Source organism: Plutella xylostella, chromosome 20 (assembly GCF_932276165.1).
Source record: "Plutella xylostella chromosome 20, ilPluXylo3.1, whole genome shotgun sequence".
Classification (NCBI taxonomy): domain Eukaryota; kingdom Metazoa; phylum Arthropoda; class Insecta; order Lepidoptera; family Plutellidae; genus Plutella; species Plutella xylostella.
In genome coordinates, this window is record NC_064000.1 from 6,657,408 (window position 1) to 6,672,199 (window position 14,792).

General features: G+C 41.9%; 3 protein-coding genes across 3 annotated transcripts in view; 2 read left to right on the forward strand and 1 right to left on the reverse strand.

Annotated features, from left to right (window-relative positions):
- Nucleotides 1–1,740, forward strand: LOC119691213. Its single transcript, XM_048628236.1, has 2 exons — nucleotides 1–1,156; nucleotides 1,602–1,740. The coding sequence occupies exons 1-2, from the start codon at nucleotides 46–48 to the stop codon at nucleotides 1,637–1,639; spliced, it is 1,149 nt and encodes a 382-aa protein (XP_048484193.1). The 5' UTR covers nucleotides 1–45; the 3' UTR covers nucleotides 1,640–1,740.
- Nucleotide 1,741: 1 nt separating this feature from the next.
- Nucleotides 1,742–6,665, forward strand: LOC105380818 (serine/threonine-protein phosphatase 2A regulatory subunit B'' subunit gamma). Its single transcript, XM_038109695.2, has 7 exons — nucleotides 1,742–1,950; nucleotides 2,095–2,446; nucleotides 3,177–3,348; nucleotides 4,447–4,635; nucleotides 4,985–5,121; nucleotides 5,492–5,705; nucleotides 6,050–6,665. The coding sequence occupies exons 1-7, from the start codon at nucleotides 1,809–1,811 to the stop codon at nucleotides 6,290–6,292; spliced, it is 1,449 nt and encodes a 482-aa protein (XP_037965623.2). The 5' UTR covers nucleotides 1,742–1,808; the 3' UTR covers nucleotides 6,293–6,665.
- A 394-nt stretch (nucleotides 6,666–7,059) lies between these two features.
- LOC105380787 (5-oxoprolinase) overlaps nucleotides 7,060–14,792 on the reverse strand; it is a 34,700-nt gene continuing 26,967 nt past the window's right edge. Inside the window, exons 24-29 of the mRNA XM_048628145.1 lie at nucleotides 12,496–12,627; nucleotides 11,974–12,066; nucleotides 11,070–11,205; nucleotides 8,184–8,291; nucleotides 7,661–7,758; nucleotides 7,060–7,289 (exon numbers count right to left, since the gene is read on the reverse strand). Coding sequence (XP_048484102.1) covers nucleotides 7,146–7,289; nucleotides 7,661–7,758; nucleotides 8,184–8,291; nucleotides 11,070–11,205; nucleotides 11,974–12,066; nucleotides 12,496–12,627 — 711 coding nt within the window. The 3' untranslated portion in view covers nucleotides 7,060–7,145. The remainder of the gene's footprint in view (nucleotides 7,290–7,660; nucleotides 7,759–8,183; nucleotides 8,292–11,069; nucleotides 11,206–11,973; nucleotides 12,067–12,495; nucleotides 12,628–14,792) is intronic.

A 14,792-nucleotide genomic window follows, 5' to 3' on the forward strand; every position in this document is an offset into this window, starting at 1 on the left:
TTTTTGGGTGTGATTCTGGATTCCAGGTTGTCGGGTAGCCATCACATGAACTACGTGGCTCAGAAGTGCGAGAGGGGTGTCAACGTCCTCAGGTCACTGTCAGGTGTTTGGTGGGGCGCACATCCATACTCTCAGAAGCTACTGTACAACGCCATTGTTCGAAGTCACTTTGATTATGCCTCATTTATCCTGGACCCCTGCAATAAGGCTGCACTAGAAAAAATCGATAAGGTTCAGTACAAGTGTCTTCGAATAGTGTCGGGTGCAATGAAATCTACCCCCACCAATGCCCTTCAGGTTGAGTGTGTCGACCCCCCTCTCCCGCTGCGGAGACAGTACTTGTGTGATCGGTTTTTCCTCGGAGTCTGGCAGTCAGAGTCCCATCCTTTACTGTCCAAGCTTGATACCCTTAAGCGGCTATGTAATGCTCAAGAAAACCATGGCCTTTCCTTCCTTCTGAAATCTTATATTTTTGCTACTAACCTTCCACATCCTACAATTAAATTTAACACGAACCCTTTGTTTAGTGTTCCCTATGATGCCTTGGTTTTTCAGCCCAATGTTGTTATGGACTTGGGCATTGTGAAAAACTCTCCGGGGGCAGAGAAAACATTGACTCATAAACTTCAGTCAGAGTGGCCTGGTTGGCTTCCAGTCTTCACAGATGCCTCAAAATTTTCAGATAAGAGCAATGTTGGTCTAGCTGTCTGGCTTCCTAAATACAAAATTACCCTCAATTTCAAACTCCCCCCTGAATCCTCGGTCTTCACGGGCGAGGCTACTGCTATTCTTGAGGCACTTCTCTACACTGAGTCTCACAAACTAAATAAAACTATTATCCTATCAGACTCTTCAAGTTGCTTACATTCTATTATTTCATTCCCATTTAAATCTAAATCTAAATTTCCTATCATTCTTCAAATTAGACAAACTCTCTTCCGTTGCAAGACTCAGGGTATTGAGGTGGCTATTGCCTGGATACCTGGCCACAGTGGCATCATTGGTAATGAGTGTGCAGATTCCTTCGCTAAGGATGCCATTAGCTTGGGCCTGGATACTCATTACCAAAATTTTGCCCACGACCTTGCCTCGCTCGCAGGACCGAGGCTTGATAATTCCTGGAAAGAGTCCTGGGACGCATCCAGGAATATTAAAGGTAAGTATTACTCCTTAATCCAACCACACATTCCCAAAAGGCCATGGTTTTTTAGAGCAAGACTTCTAGATAAACCGTCAACCTCGACAATCTGCAGACTCCGCCTTGGTCATGCGTGCACGCCTGTGCACCTGGCTAGGATTCGGGTGCGTGATAGTTCTGTGTGTGACTGCGGCACCAGCGAAGGATCTGTTGACCACCTCTTCTTTGAATGTCCCAACCTACAAAGTTCCCTCTATGATTTCCTCCCCCCTTCTATCCCAAGACCTGTAAATATCAATTACCTACTAACACTTGTACATACTCCAATCGCTAACATCCTGTACAAATTCCTCAAAACTAACAATATTAAACTATAAATTTGTTTGTGTTCACTATATATACTAAAATTTTACTAACCCTATATTTGTGATGTCCTTGTATAAATTGTGTACGTCTGTTTCAGGTATTAATCTTGTAAATATCTCTAAATCACCACCGTAAAGACAGTTAAAAACATTGTGTGTATCTCAACACTATCGTAATTGGCCGGATTTGTTGTGTTAGTCACACACGACATATAGCCACAAACAAGATTGAATTGAATTACTTGTAATGAACGTAAACAAAACAAAAAATATTGCATTAAAACTAATTTTGTTGAATTAAAACCATGTCTGAATCACCCGAAAGTGTTAATGCAAATAATACTAGCACTGCTGAACCAGAATGCAAACCTCAGGAGAGTGAAACTAATAAAGCTCAAATGCGCGATTTGAAAAATCGACTGCGAAAGTTTATAAAAAAGTTGGATGGTAAGTACGTTAATACATTGCTCAGCCTATGGCAAATAGATTTTCTGTCTAGTACAAAAAAAAACTCATGAGCTATAATAGCTGGACCAAGGCGGTCACAGTGTTCTAATATACCTGTAACCAAGCTATGTTTAACATTTTCAGACTCAAAAACATCAGTAACTAAAGAAGAGAGCTTCAAAACGGAAGCGGAAACATTCTGCCAACTCTACAAACCAAAACTTGTAGTGGACGTGCAGTCTTACAGATCCATCCCCAAATTCTACTTCAAACTGCCACGACCTGATGAGGTGTTAAACCAGAAACTACGGGAAGAAACCCGAGCACAGTTCTTACAGAAGAAGAGTAAAGAGTTACTTGATAATGCGGAATTAAAGCTGCTTTGGAGTCAATTGGAAAAGTCCAACGGAAGTTACAGCACGTCCAACAACGATGAGTTGACTATTGACTACTTCCAGTACAAAAAGATTAGGCAGGAAGCTGGACCTAAGTATAAGTAAGATGTTATAATTTTTTCTAACTCCCAAATGGGCACCTCCTTTAAATAAATGAACAAAGGTCAACCGTAAATCTATTGCTGCTTGGCTTTGACAGTATATGGACAGAAAGTAACAAACATACATTTATTAGGCCCAATTAGGCCTGATTTGACCACAAGGAATGTCATCATCAACTTATTCTTGGATAAGCCTTAATCTTCAATGGTGAAATTCCAGGAGGATACCTCAAAAAGTCATGGTTCTCCTTCATGAAAGCTCCTTCATGCCACTCAGTAAATACTTAAGTATAAGGGCTGATTTTTCAATAGCCTGATAAAAGTTATCTGTGCAATAATTCTGATGCTGTTGCTTCCGAATGTTTCTATCGGATAACATTTATCTGACTATTGAAAAATCAGCCCTAAGTAGAAAAATGATGTCGATTCTGAAGGCAGAAATTCTGGTGCTAGCCAAAAATGAGATTTATGGAAACCTCATAGAGAACCCCGAAGATTTGGCATAGCAGTCAGGGTCACTAATCACTACACCAATCGGTCGTGAAACCCCTAATTATATCATTACAACATGAGTCACCTAAGACCATCAAACGAGAGTCTCTCTCATCCAAATCCTACTCAAAGTATTTCTCATCCAAATCCTAGCCATAACAACTTTATTGTAATCACCTTACTTCGAATAAATAAATTTATTAAAATTTATTTATCTCATCACAACCTCCACCCACAGGCCCTACTTCACAGCGGAGGTGTTCGGGCGGCTCCAAGCAGCGGAGGGGGGCGCGGGGCGCGTGCGCGCGGTGTCGCTGTTCAACTACGTGATGAGGCGGGTGTGGCTGCAGCAGACCAGGATCGGCCTGTCGCTGTATGACGTCACCGGGCAGGGGTACTTGAGGGAGCATGTGAGTTGGAATTAGTAATCCTTTATGTTTTTGATAACTGTTGCGGAAGAAAGGTTATTGGTATGCCCTTGGACAGGTAGTAGATGGATGAGGAAAGCTGATCTGATCTCAGTATTTTTTCCATTTGCATGGCGCGGAGCTAGTAAAGTAACTTACTGCTAGATGGCGTGTCTCTCGCGCCATACACATTCACGTTTACTCACTGCTTCTTGAACGGTGAAAAAACTCGCACTATAGTAGCTATGCTATAAGGTAAGTACCTATATGCCAGGCAGTGCGGGCGGTCTCCCTCTTTAACTACCTACGTAGGAGGTTTTTGGGCGGCGTAGGGCGGCTTAGTGCGGCGGAGGGCGGCGGAGGGGGGCGGAGGGGGCGCGGGGCGCGTGCGCGCGGTGTCGCTGTTCAACTACGTGATGAGGCGAGTGTGGCTGCAGCAGACCAGGATCGGCCTGTCGCTGTACGACGTCACCGGGCAAGGGGTATTTGCGGGAGCATGTGAGTTGGAATTCTTTATGCTTTTTTGGAAGATTTTTTTTCGGTATGATCTTATAAAGGTAGCTGGTAGTGGCTGAATGAGGAAGGCAGGCTTTGCTATGAAGTCTATGCCAGACAGTGCAGCAATTCCCATGCGTTGAAATTATTTTTTTCTCTTTAAATATAGTTTTGTATAAATTAAACAAAGTAGGTATTAGACACTAATACATCTGATATACCTACTAGGTATCTCATAGACCCAGCATTGCGGTACACTTATTCATTTTCAAGTTTTAAGATAGCAGTATTAAGTGCGTTTTCAAATTAGCTGTAAATTGTCGCGCTGCGGCCGCGCATCAATTCATCTATCGACTAGTGATGGTGCGTGCACGTATTCTATAGCAGTGTTTCTTCGTTTGAGTCCATCGTGAAACTAATTATCCTACACTATGATTCTCGTTGGACGACCATGATGATAACAATGATTCTCGAACCAAGCTACAGCAGCGCTGCCTCCGCGTGATAAATCGCGGCTTATTTGAAGATGCCCTATACCGCTATCGGAAAACGTGAAAATAAACGCCCTATCTTATAACTATTATCAATTATCCCATTTCTCCGCAGGACCTAGAGAGCTACATCGGCGAGCTCGTCCCCTCCCTAGCGGCTCTCGACGGGCTGGACTCGTCCTTCAGCTCGTTCTACGTGTGCACCGCCGGCAGGAAGTTCATGTTCTTCCTGGATCCTCTGAGAGTGGGCAGAGTGAGGATACGCGACGTGCTGTCTTGTTCGTTCCTGGATGATCTGCTTGAGGTGAGAGCGGGATGGGTGTATTGGTTGTTGTGACTGTGAACAATCATGTATGTTAAATTTTAAGAAGGCTGTTACACTCTTGTCTCCGGTGCTGGTGTGAAGAGTGATGTGTTAATATTGTTGGCCGGAATAATCATTCATGGGGAGAAAAACTAAAAGCGAATTACAGATGGCGCCTTTGGCGAGTGTGCCTGATTCCCTAGTTCTAATTGGTAGATTCATTCGCCAATGTAATTGGCCAAAACCTGAAAGGCAAAGTTGCTGCCAAAGTTTCACTAGGTTTTCTTCCCCATTGGTACATAACATTTTCTGTTTCTTCCTTCTATTTGAACATCCTGTATACCCGCAGCTTCGTGAAGAGGAGCTGCCCATGGAGCTGCAGGAGCAGAACTGGTTCAGCGCGGCGTCGGCGCTGCGCGTGTACGGACAGTACTTGAACTTGGATAGAGACCACAACGGGATGCTGAGCATTGATGAGCTGGCTGGGTGAGCATGGACTTTATTAGCTAATGTATGTATATGAGGGATCGCCATCTAAATTGACGAATGAACGAACGAAAACTGGCACGCTTAATACAACAAGATAGAGCCAAGATAACTACAGCAAATCTGCAGCGCTCTGCATGATGCCTCAGTTATGAAATCGGGTGTAAAATTACATAAAAAAACTCTTTTAATTAAAAAAATATATAACCAAAACAAGAAGAAATTTAGGGCAATACTATCAGTAGGATAACCATAAAATCTGGTATTTGAATCCTCTACGCCCTTTCATGGAAGAGTAACTTTTGCTTTACTAACTTTTGAAACTACAAGCTCGCAGTACTTATCTAGTATAATCTATTCTATTCCCCAGCTACGGATCTGGCACACTGACCCGTGCGTTTCTACGCCGAGTGTTCCAACAATGCCTGACCTACGACGGAGAAATGGACTACAAGACCTATCTAGACCTAGTGCTAGCTCTTGAGAACAGGAAGGAGCCTGCGTCGCTAGCCTACCTGTTCCGGGTCCTAGATATTAACTCTCAGGGATACCTTGATGCGTTTACGCTGAATTACTTTTTTAAGGTTTGTGGATGTTTTTGTTGACTTTATTGGCTGCATTCCCAGTCAAAAAACCGTTTGTCGCCGACTAAGTTAGCGGCCAGACTACAGGCTCATATACTTCTCCGCTCCGATGTCTCTAATATACATGCTATATCTACTTATGTGCAATCATGCTGCCATTTTCATATTGTTTCTTTATATTTTCCGAAGATAAAATGCAACGTATTTTCACCAGATGACTTGGCTACTATAACTTATAGACGTGTGCATATATAAAGTGTTAAGTTAAAGCACAACCATTTCTTCATTCATTAGTCATCTCGTCATTAAATACATACAGACTAACCTTATTTAACCTCCCGCAGGCAATCCAAGAGCAAATGGTGGCCCACGGGGCAGAGCCAGTCAACTTCGACGACGTCAAAGACGAAATATTCGACATGGTCCGACCAGAACATCCTTCAAGGATCACCCTTCAAGACCTTATTAAAAGTGGTCATGGGCATACAGCCGTCTCTATTCTACTAGAGCTACATGGCTTCTGGGCCTATGAGAATAGAGAGGCTTTGGCGGCGGCTGGTGACCATCCGAATACTAGCAGCCCCTGACACACGGATGTCGACTTTGCTAAGGTCTTTACTGTCGATATTCCAAGGCTTGAAAAGAGTTCTGAGTAGCTCTTTGTCTCTTTGCGCTCCTGGTAGGTTTGTGGGCGAAACGGAGAGTGAAAGTACTAGGGGTTAAGGAATTGTGTGGAGGTCCAAACAGAGGTCTTAGGAACTATGAATTATAGTTATTTTACTGTCTAAGATGATGGTAAGAAAAAAACAGTATTTTGTAAAATATTCATATTTTGTAAACGATAAAATATACAAAGTGCACTTATTGTTATTTCGCGTAACGATAAATAATCAACAGTAAAATTGTACTAAAACACTATCGTATTTAATAACAAGTTTGTATATATATCTATTAATTTGTAAATAAAATTGATTTATAACATTATTTATTGTCCTTGAATTTCAACAGTTATAAATATATTTTATGGAATGTTTTAAAATTTAAAGCAAAGTACAGCCAATTATGCTTAAATCAAATTATTATGTTTATGTATGTATGTATATGAAAATATGTATTCATACATATTTTCTTTTATGGCACCACGATTTATGCGATAAAAACCGTATAGACAGCGAATAAAAATTACATAGGTACATAGATATAGTAGGTACATAGCACTTGAATATTATAAAATACTGCTTATTGCACTTTCCATTGCAATATCTTGCTATTATTTGAAAAATGTAGTTTATTAAGATGTTAAAAAAGATGAATTTTAGGAACGAACAAACCAAAGGTCTCTTAATTCTTCCTAACAGCATCGGTTTATTCACTCTCAAAATCCACCTCAAAATTTTGTGCAACATCCAACATTATCACCTAAACAACAACGCAATTCATTCAAACAGACTCCTGCGCACTCTTATACTCATAAACAGAACCTCTTTGCAGAAACTCGCTGTAAACTTTATCCTCCTTGTTGATATCTTCGTCTGTTGGCAGTCCGTAGCCGCCCCCCGCTGGCGAGTTCATTATGTATTTGTCCTGGAATAGACGTCTTGGTGAGTTATGGTTGCCTGGTACTTTGGAGCTGATGTGAGGATAGGGAAGGCTGAAGATGGAGTTGTGAAGGTTTTGGGGGTATATTTCCAGTAAGATTATGTACTTGTCCTGGAATATTACGTCTTGTTGGGTTATGGGTGCCTGGTACTTTGGGGGCTAAAGGTGTGGCTGGAAGGCTGTGGTAGGTTTTGGAGGGCTCTAGTTTGTAGTCAGATTAGCTTTTGTCAGTCGCTGACTGCTGTGGTGCGTCTTACTAGGTAAGGCACAGTTGTATGTCCATCGGCGAGGCTCCTTAATATTCGAACTCTCCTAACCTAGTTACATAGTTATCGTATGAGTAAAAATATACTAACCCCAGCAAACGCCTTGACACTGGTCTTCCCTCCGAGGTTGATAATTCGGCCGTCCGCCCGCTGTAGCAGGTTCAAACCCCGCGCGCCCGCTTCACCACCTGAATACAACACACAGTTGACCTTATAAGTGGTTTAGCCTGAGAGGCATGCTAGGGGTGGATAGGAGTGGTTTGGGTTAACGTTGACACCGTCTTTCCCATCATAAATACCTATCAACGAGTGCGAGACGCGCATGACAAGACTTGACAAAAGTATTCCGTCGCGCTATTACTGTTATTAAAAACTGTCCAACTCCGCTACCAAGGCGACAGAAACCTCCGCTACCAAGGCGACAGAAACTGCTGGAGTTCACTATCACCGTTCATGCCCTAGGGTAGGGCTGAAAAAGCCTGTGTTCAGGACAATTGTTAGTTGTTCGTCTTATTGTAAGGTTTCCTCTACATACAACTTGGTGCAAACATGGCAAAGCGTTAACATGCCGCTACCAGGGCAACAGAACCTAAAGGAGTTCACTTCTACTCACCGTTCATGCCATAAGGCTGGAAGGCCCTGCGTTCAGTCAGCACTGAAACTTGCATGGAGCGGCGGAATATCAGCTCTCGGGTCACACCGTCGCCGCCGTTCCAACGACCTGCGACAGAATATAAGTACATTTTTACCTATATATTTTTACCTAGGTACCTACTTTACAGAATACATTGTGTATTAAATTCTTTATATTTTTTGTTGAAAATACGAGTTGAGACGCTTTAGCTTAGTAGTCTATGCGATCGAGTAAGCCAATTTTTATTATTATTTATACTTTACAGTTAGTGATTACACCAGATTAAAGAGGGGACTCTTCTACTACAGGTTTTGTCAAACTTACAAGAAGAGTTACAAAACGCATGATATATTTTTTAAAGATAATAAAGAATTTTGAATAACGGGACGTTAGTACTTTTTTTATCGTTTTCTCCGTTAAACCTGAAAATCAATATTTGTTACTAATTAAAAAGTGAAAGAGTTGAGCTAGAAGAAATATTACCATCGCCGTTCATACCTCAGTTAGTTACATTACAATACTAGGATCCTATGAAGCTCTACAGAACAACCTTAGGGTGAGGCCGGACGAGCGTAATTTTGTGAGTTGTGAGTCGCGTATTCCGGCAGAAATATGTGCGCGGGGACGAGCCAAAAAATACATGTCGCTGTATCGCAATTCTGCACAAATATAGCGCTGTGACAATGACATTCAGATCCCGCAGCACGGGACTGTTATCGACGTAGATAAATTAAAGTTATTGGTATCGCGATTTGGCATAAATACAGCGCTATGAAATGTCAACCAGTCCCCAATGCACGGGTCCGTTATCGTCATCGATAAACTCGTTAAATATGTCAATAACGGCGCCGTAGGTATTTATGGCGGAACGCGTTATTAGTAACTTTTATCTACGTCGATAACGGAACCGTGCAGCGGGGATTTCTCTCTGACCTCGTCCCCCGGAGCCGCGGCGCAGCGAGAAGGCGCGCACAATAAGCGGGTACCTCCGCTCTGCTATTTCCACGTCCGTGATGCGAGTGTTGGTCATGTGCGACGTGTGTACTCCACTAGAGCCATGCCCGCCTGGTACCCTGAGGTGTATACCCCGCGAAATGCTATTCCACCTTTCCCCATTTTATATTATTTTATCGATGTAGATAAACGTCACTCTATCGTGATTCGCCATAAATACAGAGCTGTAATAATGACATCCAATCTCCGCTGTACGCGTCGTTTATAGACGTAGATAAAGAAAAGTTATTTTATCGCAATTCGCCATAAATACAGCCCTTTCATAGGCGAAACGAGCAGTGACAGTAGAACCCAGATCCCGCTGCACGAGTCCGTTATCAACGTAGATAAATAAACGATACTGTACCACGATTCGCCATAAATACAGTTTGTGACAATAGCATGCAGTTCACGCTGCATGGGTCTCATATCGACGTAGATAAACAAAACGTCACTGTATCCGTTATCTACGTCGATAACTGACCCGTGTAGAACTAACGACACCCGTCCCCCTCTGACCTCGTCCCCCCTCGCCGCGGCGCAGCGAGAAGGCGCTCACAACAAGCGGGCGCCGGCGCTCCGCCGCCTCCACGTCCGCGACGCGGGTGTTGCTCATGTGCGTGTGCACTCCGCTAGAGCCATGCCCGCCTGGTACCCTGCGGTGTTCACCGCACGAAATGCTGTTTCGTCTGTCTTTGCTACACGGGTTTTTTATCGATGTAGATAAATATCATGTTTTGTGAATTGAAAATAATATGCCATCGTAATTTTACTGTAATGTATACCATATTTCCCACCTCAATTTTAATGCGCTCCGAATTTATTAAGGATTTCAAATGAAACATAAGTAAATATAAAATAGACGACTCAATTTTGTATTTTTTTGTATCCTTGTTGTATGTCCATTAGTTTCATAAATAGATTGGCATGACTGGAATGAAAAAATTCACATAAATAGGTAAGTATTTTAAAGCAAAATATTGTTTACCCCAGCAATTTATAGGTTAGATCGCCAATGCAAATGGTGAACTTACATTTAAGACATATAGACTCACCTAAGTCATCTATTACACTTTTTGAAATAGAACACCCTTAGCCAAGGGTATTATGCAGTCTTAGTCGATCCGCACAGTCTTGCTTACCACCGTCACTTTTACAGTCTACTTGCCTAACGCAATAAGCGTAAGTTAAGTTAACATTAAAGATTAAAACTGCATTGTTGAGTTTTCCAACACTGTAAGGATCTTGTCTTACTGCACTCTTGACAAAATCTCTTTTATAACCAATTCCTGCAGCCTAAATTCAATATGACACCTAAAGATTTATATGAGTATTAAAGGAAACCACTTAACAACCATAAGTGTTAACAGGTGTCAGTGAGCACTCTTGTATAGCTTTAGGTTCTAGAAACAGTTTAAACCTATAACATCTTAATTATAATTGCTTTGACTAATACCATTTTAACACTTAAACCTGCTGTTAACACTAATTTCATTTTTTAACTCATCTTTATCGCTTTATGTTAGAACTGAGATAATTATAGCACAGTTATACAGGTTAAAGTTATAAAAATAGCTGTAACTGAGGGTAAAATGTTTGTTGGGGCTGCACGGGTCTGTTATCGGCGTAGATAAATAAACGTCAATGTATCGCGATTCGCCATAAATACAGCGCTACCATAGGTGAAAGAATGACATCTAGATCCCGCTTCACAGGTCCTTTATCGACGTAGATAAATAAACGTCCCCGTATCGCGATTCGCCATAAATTACAGCGCTCTGTTTGGTCGATCGCATATTCAAAGAGTTTATCGACGCCGATAACAGACCCGTGTAGCAGAGACAGAAGCTACACCCGTCTCGCTCTAGTTACCTCGTCCCCCGGAGCCGTGGCGCAGCGTGAAGGCGCTCACGACGACCGGGTACCTCCGCTCTGCTATTTCCACATCCGTGATGCGAGTGTTGGTCATGTGAGTGTGCACTCCGCTCGCTCCATGCCAGCCTGGTCCCTGTAGATAAAGGTACAGAATAATTATATCACACTGGTTCCCAGTAAACCTAGAGTTTGCGCCAGATAAGTATGTATGTACGAAGCGTCCTTAGTCGAGCTGGCTTCAGTGATCGTAACTGATCACTGGGATTAAGCAACACATGGCACGGTCAGCCATTGGATGGGTGACCGATTTCAAGAGGTTCCTTTCTGGACGCTTCCGTGCTTCGGACGGCACGTGAAGCGATGAGTCCCGGTTGCTACTTCGGCAGCAGTCGTTAAGCCTAGTCAGAGGCCTTCGGGCGGCTTGAAAACATCTGACAGTCGGGTGGCGCATTTACCCGACAACTCTCTCAGAACAAGCTTGCTTGTGTTGGGGAACCAACCCGCACTAGAAGGAGACCCGTGCGCCAAAAGCGTCCAGAAAACAACTACTTGAAATCGGTCACCCATCCAATAGTTGACCGTGCCACGTGTTGCTTAACCTCCGTGATCAGTTACGATCACTGAAGCCAGCTCGACTACGGACGCTTCTAGTCAAGCAAGAAGTCGAATATAGCATTAAGTCCACCTTTTGTACACTTATATTTCATATTTGTGCAATAAAGTATCAAATAAATAAATAAATAAATAAATATACTCGACATGAGTATAATTATGCGAATATAATGTATTCAATGTATTGTTATCAATCACTTTCATTTCTACGGAGCTTCTTCGTCATGTTGTAGGAAACTAAATTTAAACTTCAGGGTAATGGTGGTATTTGATAATAGATGGCACTTACCGCCCCGCTGCCTCCAGCCACCGTTTCATAGTAGCCCCAGTCCTCTTCTCCGAGGGTGAGGTTGTTCATGCAACCCGTGGAAGCGGCGCACACCTGGAAATAGATTATCATCATTATAAGAGTTGTTTCACCCACAGTGTAGCAATTTAGCAAGATTGACAAGAATTTTACCTTTAAAACATTATGGAATCGAGTAATACGGTTTTTATTTATTTTAGCACTGTAAACAATTAAAATCGGTTTTGACATTGCTAAATTTTTACGCTTTTAGAATCATTATGATGATGATAAAGTTTGGCCACTGGATAGAATACAATCTCAGCTGGCGCCTAATACTCTTAGTTTTGGTTATGTCCGAATAATAGCAATACAGCCCAATTAGTAAAGGTTGAATGAACCCATAGACTACTGCCTACTACTAAGTTGTATTAGAAAGGCCGATAACAAAGTGCTATATCACTCATCACAACAAACCTACATCCAAAAATGCACGATTATTAGCAGACAACATGAACGTAATACCTGGAAAGCCTTCAACACGACATCGACGACCCGCTGCGACGTGAGCACGTTGCCGCCGACCACGGCCGCGGTCTCTGACGGGTCCAGGATGGAGCCGGGTGGCACTATCACTTGCACTGGGGTGAGGCAACCCTGGTGATGGAGGAAAGGAAAGGGGATAATATAATGGTGGTGGAGAGAGAGAATATTGTTATAACATAATCTTTATTTATACACCAAGAAAATATACGCGAATTTTGACATTCTGATTTCATTTTTCGGGCTAGATATAACATGCTGCACACGTAGGTTTCGACTTAGTATACCCTTTATGCATCACACTCTATACAAATAGCGGTCCTATCGCTAAGAGCGATCTCTTCCAGACAACCTTTAGATGGACGGAGAGAAGACTTTGGATAGGGCATGGTGTAAATTAAGAAGATTGTTATAATATAATCCATGTGGATAAAGAGCCCTCTGACGGGTCTAGTATGGAGCCGGGAGGCACTATCACTTGCACTGGGGTGAGGCAGCCCTGGCGAAAGAGGGGGGATTCCGTTATAATGATAATATAAGCCATAATAATAAGATTACGCCTTACGGCTACATGGGGTGAATACTTGCGAAAGGTTGGTAATGATTTGATGCGGAAAGTTATAGATCGCATCCAGTGGCGTGCTTTGAGAGAGGCCTACGTCCAGCAGTAGACTGCTATAAGCAGATGATGATGAAGACAAGATTCAAGATTTTATCTTCAAGAAACTTCTCGAGCGTCATTATGTGGATAAAGAACCCTCGAACAGGTCCAGGATGGAACCTGGTGGCACTATCACCTGGACAGGGGTGAGGCAACCCTGGCGACATAGGGAGAATAATTACCTATAGTCTATTTGTACATCAAAAATATGTGTACAAATGGCGGTCCTATCGCTAAGAATGATCTCTTTCAGATAACCTTAGGATGAACGGAGAGAAGACGTAGGATAGGGCATGGTGTAAGTTAAGAAGATTGTACCTAATATTATAAGATTTATAAGCCATGTTTATAAGGACTCTGCGACGGGTCTAGTATGGAGCCTGGAGGCACAATCACCTGGACTGGGGTGAGGCAGCCCTGGTGGTGGAGGAAGAATATTGTGATACACTCACGACCAATGAAAAGTTCCACCTGCCATTGCCGTATCATAGCGTGATAGTTCATAACGCCTCAAAGCATTTAAATTATTAAGTATACACCGTATATATAAATGATTAAATACATCGTATCACTCTTTATGTTCTCATCGATTGTGCTGATTTTTAACCGACTTCAAAAAAAGGAGGAGGTTCTCAATTCGTCGGGATCTTTTTTTTTTTTTTTTTATATTTTTTTTTATGTATGTTCACCGATTACTCCGCCGTTTATGAACCGATTTTGAAAATTCTTTTTTTGTTGTATTGGGTTGAGCTCCCAGGTGGTCCCATTTTTTTTTCAGAATTTTATCTCACCCCCAAGGGTGGGTAAAGGGGTAAAAACAGGGTATGAATTTCCATTTTGGGCACATATTAACCGATTCTAATGAAATTAAGAACGTAAATATAGTTCTTATAACAAAAAAATATGATGGTGACCTTGAGCTGATCTGATGATGGAAACGGAAGGCAGTCAGGGGAACTTCTCAACGGTATATAGCAACTACTTCGTGTTTAGGCTTGAATGATTCGTATTGATTAGTAGGACTTTTTGGTATCATTTGCACCTTACTTTTGATTGAAAATTATTACAAATAAACTCAAAACTATTAAATAAAATAAAAATTTAAAAAATTAAAAAACCGACTTAAAAAAACCACTAAAATGTAAGAAATAATTTAAGGTTTACACAAATTCTACTCGTATGAGACAGTACAAATATACCTAAGCAGGAACTGTTCTTTTTTGATGTTGGTGCGGTGACAAAGTAATCTGAAGAAATATGGCACCAACTTCAAAAAAGAACAGTTCCTGCTTAGGTATATTTGTACTGTCTCATACGAGTAGAATTTGTGTAAACCTTAAATTATTTCTTACATTTTAGTGGTTTTTTTAAGTCGGTTTTTTAATTTTTTAAATTTTACTTGGCCGATTAAAAGTGGTACAAGCTGCAAGCATAGCAGTAGCGCACTATGACTGTGTTGCGGACGAGGTAAAAGGTAAGTAATATAATTAAGTGTTCGGGTTCACCAATCCACACAAGGCGAGCGTGGTGGACTAGGCCGAAAAACTCGTCCTTCATTAGAAGGAGAGAAGTGATGGGTTGTGATGATGATGATGAAAAAAATTATAAGTGGGAGGAT